This window comes from Lithobates pipiens, unplaced genomic scaffold (genome assembly GCF_037356315.1).
Source record: "Lithobates pipiens isolate NorthernLeopardFrog02 unplaced genomic scaffold, aLitPip1_a1.2 Scaffold_22, whole genome shotgun sequence".
NCBI classification, from domain to species: domain Eukaryota; kingdom Metazoa; phylum Chordata; class Amphibia; order Anura; family Ranidae; genus Lithobates; species Lithobates pipiens.
In genome coordinates this window covers 72739632-72752164 of record NW_027507784.1, presented here as the reverse complement: position 1 = coordinate 72752164, position 12533 = coordinate 72739632, and the positions used below count along the sequence as shown (strand labels likewise).

The 12533-nt window shown below is 42.9% G+C and overlaps 1 protein-coding gene across 1 annotated transcript in view; it reads left to right on the top strand.

Annotated features, from left to right (window-relative positions):
- KYNU (kynureninase) overlaps window positions 1–12533 on the top strand; it is a 236023-nt gene that overhangs the window by 76214 nt on the left and 147276 nt on the right. Inside the window, exons 6-8 of the mRNA XM_077447753.1 lie at window positions 427–488; window positions 5798–5869; window positions 8273–8347. Of these exons, the coding sequence (XP_077303879.1) occupies window positions 427–488; window positions 5798–5869; window positions 8273–8347 (209 nt within the window). The remainder of the gene's footprint in view (window positions 1–426; window positions 489–5797; window positions 5870–8272; window positions 8348–12533) is intronic.

Genomic DNA, 12533 nt, shown 5'->3' with positions numbered 1-12533 from the left:
AACATTACAATGTATTGCGCAATGAACGTATTCCTTGCCTCTGCAGAGGTTGCTCGGTATTGTTGCATAAAGTTAATTAATTTGCCAATCGCATCCATTCCTATATTTTAGGACCCCGCATCTCTTCTCTTCGCTTTTTAAACTCCCATTTTCACCTGCATTCCTAACTAAATCGCAGTTTGTACGGATTCAGCGGGAAAATAATCATGGCCATAAATCAGGCTCCGGTTTACTACAAAACGCGACTACTTTATTATCTTTCTTATTCCGAGTGCCAAATGAGGGGAATAAATAGAGCGCCAGGTTTACTTTTGTGACACTTTAAAAAATGTGTTCACTATTTCTGGGCAGTGGAGATTTTTTATATTAACGGAAATTATGGGACAAAACAAGAATTGCTGAGATCTCTGTAATGTTGTTTTGCAGGTGCCAAAACCGGAGAGGTGGCGTTAATGAATGGACTGACGGTTAATTTGCATCTTCAGATGGTGAGTCTTTTCTCCCCTACGCTGGATGGTCTACTTTCAATTGCAGATTCTATTATGCGTGTTCACACTGAGAATCATTACTTTTCCTATTCTAGAAATTGTTTCCTTCCAACTCACAGAAGCAAATATGGAACAATAATCGTCTGCGGCTTCTGAGTTTTACATTTTTTCAGAGCTGGTTATCTTGGTGTACACTTATAGGTAAATCCTAATTTTTCTATGAGGATATATCAACACTTTGTATTTAAAGGGTTTTCTACTTTAAATGGGACTGTGTCCTAAAATGCAAGGTCTGCATGTAGGCTGGGTCTAAACGGTGTGCCAAATTATGGAATTACCACCAGAAAGGGTGGCTTGGCATTTTTTTGAAGATTTATTGAAAATGTTATGCAAAATATATAGAGAGACACCAAACACATAATAATAGAAACACCCCTGTACGAGGAGAACCCCCAGGGAATGGTGAAACAGGTACCCTCACAATGAGCTTGCAAATACAAAAAGGGGCAACCAGTAGTATTCAATAGTGTACAAGCACAGCATGTCAGAGGAGTGATACATTTGCATGGATGACCCCAGGGAGGCCACACACGGTGCATTGCCTACCACCATCTTGAAAGCATGCACCAAGGCAACACTAATACTCATAAATAAATGAAGGGGGGGGTACAATACTTCTAGAAGCAGTCCCTAAAGGCTCTCAAGTGGGGCCTGCCCCAACTTTGGAACTAGAAATAAGGAAAGGAAAGAAAAGGAGAAGAGGATAAAGAAAAAAATGGAGGGGGGAGACGGGAGGTAGAATGTGGAAGGCGTGCAGGGGACAAGGAGCACAACACCCAGTGAGCTTACCAAGACTACACATCCTAGTAAAAATCGCAGTAGAAGGCAAAGTACATCTTAGTTTGGGGGTGACCAGTGGAAAGAAACCCAACCAGTGAGCCAAGGGACCCATCAATTCTACTCTTATGCCCTCTTAGCACAATACCACGCATGGCCATATGCATGTTTAAGCATGAAGAGCAGCATACTCTGCCAAGGTTTTGTAGTGTATCCAACATGGCCAGGTATTGTGAAACTGTGTGGTTCTGTCATGAGAAGTATGGATCAGCTCCTCAATGGCTGAGATTATTCAAACGAGAAAACCATTCCGCTATAGTCAGAGGTTCAGTTGTCCGCCAATGTACAGGGACACATAATCTGGCTGCATTGATCATATGAAGAAAAAAAGAGTGGGTTGCGCTAAAAATTAAATAAATGTTGAATCTGTGAGAATAAATGAATATTACCACCAATCCTATACAGAAATACGTGCATAAAAAACAGCAAAATACATGTGCATATAAATAAATAAAGATAATCTCTCCTGTATGGTAGAGGAGAGAAAAAGATGAGGGTTGGATGTTTAGTAGTTATCCAATCCAATAATAAACGTGATAACGTCAAATAACAGTGAAAACAGCACAACTAATGAATAATGCATAATAAAAAACGATCACTTAGATGATCAAAATAGTCCGTAAACATATTAAGAAGTCCATACAGAGAGTCCCAAATTATGAAATAGTGGTAGTAGCTCCCACAGTGAAGGAACAGTGAAAGGAGATCCAAATTTGTGTAAACTGTGAACACCTCCACCACGGTTAACACTGCCGCTTACCAGAAACACATGGTTGTTTATTATAGAGAACCACAGAGCGCAGATGGCTAATTCTCCCCAGCCAGGGATCCTTGGACAAATAGGGTGGTGAAAACAACCTCTCGCAGCTCAAACTCAGCAGCAATCCCTCACGTTATATCTATCTCCGATGGAGGAGCGGAGGGTGTAGTGTCAGAGGATGCCGCTATAGGGCGCTGTCCTGATCTGTCACCGGAGCTCTCTGAAGACACACCTGATCATATGCATGGCTAATGACTTAAAGTGGTCTATTGTTTTCATGTGTAAGAGATTTACAACATTCAATGGTGAACCTCAACCAACAAGACACAATAGTAAAATATAATCTTGGAGACACAGAAGCTGTTAGATATACAGTTTTTTTATTTGTGAAATACTGGCAAAGAGATAGACCTTATTTTAGAGTGCTACAAGTTCCACTTACAATTTTACTGGGCTAGAGGAGTGTTCCATTTGAGGGGTAGTGATAAGTATAATTCCACCAGGCCACTGTGGTTCTGGTATAAGATGATCCAAGACTAGTCTAGGAACGGAACCTTGGAAAGGAAACCTATACACCCCTACTTGTCTTAAGACCTGCGCTTTCCTTGCTCAGAGCTCTTTCCCTACCTCCTGCCTCACTGTGGCTGTGCCAAATAATGTTGGCCCCGTATATTTATAGGGCTCTGCATTAAAATGGCAATCCAAATCTTGCAGGATTTCAGAATCCAACCAGATCACTGTCCTCCCCAAGATGGCCCCCACAATAGTTGGCAATTGCTCCCCATTGGATTGCCACTAACCTGGAGAGACGGCACAATGCCACCTTCAGACTGGAGGATATACCGCAGCCTGAACCTGCGTTCATGCATATGTGGCCTCTGTTCACAAAACACTTTAATACTGAAAGAGAAAAAATAAACTATAATGAAAGCAAAAGCATTAAAAATACGTATCCTGCTCCACTTCCAGTTGCTGGTATAATTGGACCTCACAAAGGGATCTTGGGAAAGCTCAGAATCCTACTTCTTGCATAAGGACATTGCAACACTGAACAGGAGCATATTCTTGTGGGATATGGGAGCCTCATCTCTCCCACCAGAAGACCCACTGATGTCACCTTATCTAGTTGACCCCGATGCAAGCCAGGGATTAAGGAATCATTCACACCATGTCCATTGACCTGCACTGGATTGCATTACCACTTTTTTTTTTGCTAGAAATTACTTTAAACCCTCAAAAAAGTATATATTTTCTGAAAGCAGAGACTGGAGAATAAAATGGAGGATTTTTTATTTTTTTTACCAAACATATCAAGACGTAAAACTAGGCACGCCCATAAAAACTCAAACTATGGTAACCACAACTATTAATAGAACGTATTTTAATAGTCTTTACAGGTTATCAGTTTACAGTTAACAATGAGTTATGGCGCTAGAATTATTACTTCCACGTCGATATTCCTGGAGTGTCACAATTTATGTTTGGATATGCCTGCTCGCCCCATGTTGTGCATTTGAACTGGGGTGTTAAAAGAGTGTTTTAACATTTGTTTTAATTATTTTTATTTATTTTATAATTTTTTTTTAGTATGGGCTTTATTTTTTTTAAAGATTCATACTTATCTAGCTGGATGCAGCATCGGTCCCCCACTGTCTCTAACACTGAGAACCGAGCGATCAAACGCAACCAATTGCTTTGTTCTCAGTGCTCCCCGGTGACTGTCAGACACCATCTCTCTGCTCTGCCCCCCCCCCCCCCCTGCATTAACTGGAGTGCTCGGCTGTGTGAGGGGACGGGAGCGGCTGGCTCAGGCATTCATCAGCTTGCGGAGAGGCTGGTCCAGTCATGTGGATGGTTTCCGGCCATATGGTCGTGATCTTGCCTGAGCCTGAACCGGTTCTGTGACGTCAGCCGACAGCGGGCTTTAGCCCACTGCCTGCTGAAAACGGGTCACAGGAGTGCAGAATGAACTGCACTCCTGTGATCCACAGAAGTACAGTCAAAGTTCATTTGGCTGCACTTCTTCTTTAACTTATTTGTTAAGTTGCCCCCCCATGTGTTAAAATTGAGCAAGTGACAAGTCCACTTTATAGAGATATTGGGGGCCTATTACCTCTCCCAATGCCCCTCCCACAGCAAATCAAGCACACATTGGGGGTTATTTACTAAGTAAAATCCACTTTGCACTGCAAGTGCACTTGAAAGTGCACTGACTTGGAAGTAAAGTCGCTGTAGATCCGAGGAGGACATGCAAGGAAAATAAAAAACAGCATTTTAGCTTGCACATGATTGGATGATAAAATCAGCAGAGCTTCCACTTATTTCAGATCTACCCCTTAGATTTAGAGTGACTGAAAGTGGATTTTCCTTTTGTAAATAACCCCCATTGTGCTTGATTAGCTGTATCATCAGCTACAGTAGCCTGTGAATAACAGCTGTGAGACTGGAAGTGACGTAATATACATCACTCTTGTGGTCATAGTCATAAGGGAGACGGGAAAACAGATGTTCCCCCTGATCACCTCCTTTTCTCACTGTAGGAGTCAATTACCATGGTCCCTGGCTCACTAGAAAAGGCAGGAAACAACCATAGGCATTGCCAGTGGTTGGCAGGCCCCATAAAGTGGGCATCTCTATAGGCATCTGATTACTTTTATCTGAAAGCCCTTCAACAGCTTTAAAAAGCTATACAAAGCTCAAGCCACAAGCTTGCTTTAACCCTTTGTATACTGGGCTGTTTATAAACGTACCTTGGTCAACAAGGACTTCAACAATGCAGGCTCAGTGCAAGGACATTTAGTCAACCATTGTATACAAGGAGGAGTGGGAAGTGCACCGATCCTACGGTTTCCAGTCGTTTCTTGGGACAGCTGCAGCCTGAATCTTAGTGCTTTTTATGATACTGTCTCCCAACACGTTGTTGTTGCTTTTTATTTGCAATTAGTCAACCAGTGCATGTGACTTGTTCACACCATAGTGCTGAGTTGCATTGTGTAAAAATGCAGCATGTCTTCATTTTTATGCAGCCAAACACATCAAATAAAAAGAGTAAACAGTGCAATGCCTTGTAACAAGCGGTGAAAGTAGTAGCAATATTTACCCTCAATTCAGAGATTCCCCCAATTACTTTTTTCCTGCCACTAGATTTCATCTATGAATAACACACTTCCCTTGAGCCCAGGTATTCCTGGACCACCCCAGTCTGTGACTGGACAATGAAAGGAGAAGCAGCGCAATGATGAGCTCCCCTCTCTGTCTATCAGTTTGCTTCTTGTCCGCACTTAAACTGATTTTGCTTTTTGTGCTGCTTCTTTTTTCCTTCTCCTCTGTACAAGGACTGCAAGTGGATGTTACCAGTCAAATCAGTTATTTACACTGCTTTTTTTTTTTTTTTTAAGCCATTTAATGGTGTATTAGTGATTGCAGGGCTGCTTTAATGTGTCATTTATATTTACCTAGATTTCAGCTTTACAGAAATGAAGCAATAGGGAGAGGTGTGAGCTTTAGAGCATTCTCTATAAAACTGCACTTAGCATACAATTCTCCTAATTTTTTAAGGATTCACTCATTAAGTCATTAGGGTTGTTATGTGATAAAAGACTCGCTTCGCTGAATTTACACAGTAATGCCTTTCCATCTCTTTGTTTTACAGCTATCCTTTTACAAGCCTACAAAAGCTCGCCATAAGATCCTGCTTGAAGCTAAAGCTTTTCCCTCCGACCATGTAAGCAGTGCGCCTTTTCTAACAGCTAATTATACGTTAATGTACATTTTCTCATACCTGCCATGGTGATAATCATCGTTACGCAGTAAATAAGCCCCAACACAAAGAAAAGCACATTAAAACCAGCTTGTATTATAGTACTGTATAAGGTAACATTTACAGTCATTCAAAAGAATATAAAAATAAAAAAAAGACATATAACAGGGAGGACAGGGCTTGCACATTGATTTAAAGCTTAGCTGCTTGTATGGATCTTATTTTTATATTATATTTTATATTAAGCTGCATAGTTATATTACAGATTGCATAGTTCAACTTGGACCAATGCGTATCTCTCAACTATCTCTGATTTCGAGGGACTGTCCCTGATTTGGAGCAATGTCCCTCTGTCCCTCATTCCTCCTCATTTGTCCCTCATTTTGGTCTGATCTATATAGTTGTATATAAAATGCACTTTTATCCAAGATTTTCTTGGTGCTCAACCTTTTACCCAAATTCTAAATTGTTGCACCTGAAAATTTCAAAAGCCAATATAAAGAAATAGTGGTGGTAAAAAAAAACGTTTTTTTATATATATACCCATATATACTTGAGTATAGGCCGACTCGAATATGAGCAGAGGCAGCTAATTGTACCACAAAAAACTGGGAAAACGTATTGACTTGAGTATAAGCCTAGGGTGTGAAATGCAGCACTGACAGCCTCACTGTGCCCACCTGCAGCCTCACTGTGCCCACCTGCAGCCTCAATGTGCCCACCTGCAGCCTCACTGTGCCCACCTGCAGCCTCGCTGTGCTCATTTGCAGCCTCACTGTGCCCACCTGCAGCCTCGCTGTGCTCATTTGCAGCCTTATTGTGCCTATTTGCAGCCTCATTGTTCCCATCTGCAGCCTCACTGTGCCCATTTGCAGCCTCACTGTGCCCAGTTGTATCATCAGTGCCCATCTGTAGCTTCACTGTGCCCATGTTCAGCCTCACTGTGCCCATTTGCAGCCTCACTGTGCCCATTTGCAGCCTCAATGTGCCCACCTGCAGCCTCACTGTGCCCACCTGCAGCCTCACTGTGCCCACCTGCAGCCTCACTGTGCCCACCTGCAGCCTCACTGTGCCCACCTGCAGCCTCATTGTGCCCACCTGCAGCCTCATTGTGCCCACCTGCAGCCTCATTGTGCCCACCTGCAGCCTCGCTGTGCTCATTTGCAGCCTCATTGTGCTTATTTGCAGCCTCATTGTTCCCATCTGCAGCCTCACTGTGCCCAGCTGTATCATCAGTGCCCATTTGCAGCCTCACTATGCCCATTTGCAGCCTCATTGTGCCCATATTCAGCCTCACTGTGCCCATCTGCAGCCTCACTGTGCCCACCTGCAGCCTCATTGTGCCCATCTGCAGCTATATCTTTGATAACTAAAACAGTGGGTGTCTCCCGCTGTTTCATGCGGTCTGTTCGGCGGCTATCCATTGTAACAAAGCCCCGCTTCCTCCTCATCCGTGATAGACCAAACACTAATACAGTTTCCCAGCATTGTATTCATTCATTGTATTCATTCTAGTGACATTATATGGCATTTTACATTTAGTTACCACTTTAATTGAAATTTCTTAGTAAAACAAGCCTATTTTCAGTTCTTTACAAAGTGCAATTTCAGCGGTAAACATCATACAAACTAGAGGGAGTAAAACTGGGTTAATCAATGATGGGGAAGGATCCTAATAGATCATAGATATAATAGCATGCAATGCTGATTTGTAGCTTCTAGAGCCTGCAAGACACTTTTTTTTTAAAGAGCCACAGACTTAAAGGGTAACCCAATTTTTATGGAAAAAATAAAAGTAGTATAACATATACAATTTCTATACAAGCCCATGTTGTAATTTAAGGTTACTAAAACTGCATTTCCTCTTCAATCTGCAGTGCTGTTATGTTTTGTAAAATTCAATGTGACATAACACATGATATGAACCTTTGTGCTCAGCCTGTTATCTGGATCGGGGCATTTTGAGCACAGTTTTTTCCCAGCACAGGCCACAAGGTACCCCTTTTGCAAGGCCACAAGTTGCCAGCCTCAAAGGTACATGCCTGAAGAAGCAATGTTCATATGGTACCTGCCATATGTAAGTCTTGCATAAGTGTACAGTATAGGATGTGTTTGCACATAGTATAAAATATTGTTTTAAGGAATTATCTGATTTTCTCTGTGGATCAAAAAGGTTCAGCAGCAGGTTTAGGGTTCTGAGCCTGCAAGGTTGGCTTTTAATTAAAAAAAAAAAAAAAAATTCTAACTCAGTGTGCACCTTTTTTTAAACCTATCTGTATATGTCTATATAACTATAAGGTGATTATGTTCTGTGATAATTTCATGAAAATTCTTCACACTCTTTAAATTAAATCTCTTGTCTTGCAGTACGCAGTGGAGTCGCAGATTCAGCTTCATGGACTCGATGTGGAATCCAGCATGCTATTAGTGCATCCCCGCAAGGTTTGTTTCACACATTTATTTCCATATTTCACTTCCAAGACTATAATCTGTGCTTCATCCTGCCAAGAACCTTCTGATTTCAGCTTCTATTTCAAGGACCTGTCTGAGATCAAGAAAGTGACCCAACAATATGGCATTCTGCTAGTCGGTGTTTGGATTAGTGTAACGCAAGTCCCCGGGGAGATACAACTGAAGGCTTTTATTACTATGCCAGTGTCTTCATTAATTACAGACTGGGATAGATGAAAGGGTCCTGTTGACAGATACGGCAATGTTCCTACATCTAAACAGTCTTTACAACATCTCATTGCTGTCCTCTCAGTGTTATCCTATTCATATAATGCCTATGTTCAAGAGGTTCTCTGGTGAATATTGTTATGTATATATTTAAAGGCGCTATCCGCTGACTTTTCCTAAATGCACCTATTGGCAGAGCTTAACCGTAATACCCAAAATGTGGGAAGGGTCAGCACACATCGGTACTTAAATGTTACTTTATATTATAGAAATTAAAAGATTGCAGAAATAAGGTAATTTATGGAAAGGGCTCCACATATAGCACCCTCCTAGTTAGGTGCTAGGATCAGGTCAATTTAGTTTGGGCTCACTGTAGCCAGTGTGGCTGTCTTTATTTATTTAAGGTACTTATATAGCGCCATCAATTTACGCTACACTTTACATACACATTGTACATTCACATCAGTCCCTACCCTCAAGGAGCTTACAACCTAAGGTCCTTAAAGAAGAGCTGCACAAAAAAAAAAAAAATTAAAAGCCAGCAGCTACTAATATTGCAGCTGCTGACTTTTAATAATATCACACTTACCTGTCCCAGGTTCCAGCGATGTCGGCGGCAGATGACGAGCGATTGCTCGTCTCGCTGCAGCCACCGCCGCCATCCTCTGTCAAGGAATCGGGAAGTGAAGCAAGAGGGCTTCACTGCCCGGTTCCCTACTGCGCATGCGCGAGTCGCGCTGCGCTGGTTCCCCGCTGTGTCTCTGGGAACTGTGTGTTTCCCAGAACACAACGGGGGGGGGGGGGGGGCGGAGCCATGCGGCGGTGGGCGGAGCCATGCGGCGGTCTGGCCGGAAGTGGGTGCAGTTACCTGGATTATCCAGGTAACTGCACCCCCCTCCCCCCGAAAGGTGCCGATTGTGGCACCGGAGGGGGGGGAGGGATAATACTAGCGGAACTTCCCCTTTAGGGTGAAGAACCGCTTTAACACACATTCATACATATACTAGGGCCAATTTAGACAGGATCTGATTAGCCTACCAGCATGTCTTTGAAGTGTGGGAGGAAACCCACACAAGCACAGGGAGAACATGCAAACACCAGGCAGATGGTGTCGTGGTTGGGATTTGAACCAGTGACCCTTTTTGCTGCTAGGTGAAAGTGCTAACCACTACACCACTGTGCTGCCCAATTTTGATATTTTCTATGTTCCAGCAGTTGCAGGACTGAGTGTGTCCCCCTGAAAGCTCTGGAAATTAGTGAGCAGGAAGAGGATAATCAGAAGCTGAATATTCAACCAGTCCTGGACAATCCCTGAGGGTTTCCCAGATGGTGGCTGGGGGCATGTATAAATACTCTGAGAGAACAGGGTCTTTTTTCTTAGAAGGAGGTCACAGCCTAAAGGGGACTTTTGCCCCCTTTGGCCATCCTGCCATGTGCCTGCAGGTTTGTCAAGGCCTCAGTTAGGTTATCTGGAGGCCTGCTTTGCTGGAAGCTGCAGAAAGCTGACTGAGGGACTGTTGTCTGAGGATCTACTCTGACATCACAGAGTGTCAACAGGATATTGGAAAGCGGCAACCAATTTTCTAAGGACATTTGTGAGTACAGACTGGAGAGAGAGAGAGAGAGCTCCTAGAGACTGTGGGTTGAGGTCATCCCTCGGGAGTTAGACAGCTGTGTGTGTAAATGTCCAGTGTCCTGAAGTGTTGAGTCTATTTAATTCCCAGTGAAAAGAATTTGCTTGGACTTTCCACCAGAGGAAGATTAATCTCCTCAAGTTGCTGCAGGCTCATAGTTCTATAGAAGATAAGTGCCCACCTATTTGTACATAGTTTTGGAGTATCCCACTCAGTTCCCTAACCCCATCCAAGTTACCCAAATGTAAAACAGCAAAAAAGAAAACCCCATGACTGTTCATTAAGCCAACGAGTGACACTGACTGTGTGCCTGGCTGCAGGGCAACTACTGGGGAAAGGATTGTGGGCAATCTACTAAGCGGGTCCTTTGGAGGTAGTGCTACTCACACATGTCACATATGGATTACCCACTTTAGAAAAGTAATGTCTGTCAAAAAAGGAAATTTTTCAATAATAATATAATATGAACCTACAGACCACAGAATGCCTTAGGTACACTTCCCTTGGAGGGGGTATGCAGATTACTGGGTTGCTCTGAGATCCCCAAAGTCCTTGCAGTTTATCCAGCTGCCAGTTCAAGAAGCCGGCAGAAGAAATACCCTATAAAGGGGGAACCTATTATTTCCCTCTTCATCAGGTACTGCTTTTTAACTTTCCCTTTCCATAACAAGCAGGGTTCTATCCCGTACCTACTCCCACCGAATGGCACAGAGACTGCTTTTTAAGCCCAAATCTCATGGGATTTCAACATTCAATAGAAGATCCCCAAGATGGCCTCCTGGAGCAAATGTTATGGGACACATTAATCTCCCAATGGTTTCCAGCCAGCCTCAAGAATTGGCACAGTGCCACCTTCAGGTCGTATAAAAATGCCCTTTATTTGCTGTGGGGCCTAGAAGTAGTTAACCTTACATGTAAACCTACTCCTAGATAACAGTAGTCACCAAGAGGTAAATTCACTAACTCTTAACACATGCGATAATGTCCCGAGAAATTTTCGCATGTGGTAAATTAAGTCCAATTCATAAAATTTTTTTTAAAAAAAATTGCCGGAAAATATCGCTTTAAAAATTCTTAATGCAAATGCACCAGATAGTTAAAAAAAAGCATGTGATGTTTATCTCCAGGGTTTTGCTGGCAGTATCACATTTGGTATTTTGACAAATAGCTGGTTGCTAAGGAGTGGGCGGGAAGTCGGCTGCCCTGTCTTTAACAAAGGATGACTGATCAGCTGTCAGCGGGTGCTTGTGGCCTCATCCCCACAACTGTGACCAGTGGTTGTGGGGTCTGCGGGTACAGGGCTTATCAGAATCTGGAAGCCCCCTTTAAAAAGGCCCAGATGTGTATACATACATAGTACCCCTAACCATTCACCAAAAAAGTGTCAAAAAGTAATAAAAACACAGAGACAATTTTTGACAATTCCTTTATTAAAAAATAAAAAAACAGTGTCTCCTGATGTAAGTCCCATCGTCAATCACGCCACCGCCGCCGCCGCACCAAAAAAATAAAAATGCTCTTTCCTTACATGAAGGCTACTGCAGGCTCTGCCGTATGACAGTTCTTACATAGGTAAGGGGTGGGACCACGATCTATGTCACCTAGTGGTCCTGCCCCCTTGTGACGTCACTGCCCTGGCCGAAACCGGTCCGTGACATCACAAGGGGGCAGGACCATGTTAAGGGCATGTTGCCTGGTATGGTTCATAAAGGAGGGCGCATTCGCCTCCCCCCCCCCCTTCCTGACCTTCCAGGCTGCATACTTGGATATGGGTCTGGTATGGATTCTGGGGAGGGGGGGTTACGCTGTTTTTAAAAAAAAAAAATTGACGTGGGATTCCCCTTAAAATCAATGACAGCTGAAGAGTCATCCATTGTTAAGGGGCGACGGCCAGCTTCCCCACCCGCTATTTAGCAACCAGCTCAATGCGCTAAATTACTGGAATTAACTAATGCAGCAATTATCGCTAAATTGAACAAATACCGCATTCTGTATTTAATGCAAAATTCTTAATGATTTGAACACATTTGCACAATTGTTACCACATGCAATATTTTACTGCGTTTTATTAGTCGTTGTTTAATTCTTAATGAATTGACTCCATGTCCATAAAATCAATCATTACCACCGGCAGAGGTGGATGATACACCTGTCTGGATTTCTGTGGTTTCACCACTTCATTTGGGTAAAAAAAGAGCACCTGTTACCGATAATAAAGTACCACACATGGTCAGAAAATCTCACCTCACCTTGACCTTTTTTCTCTTTTGGGTCTACTGTGTACGATAATGGAGAACACAAGACAACACTCAATT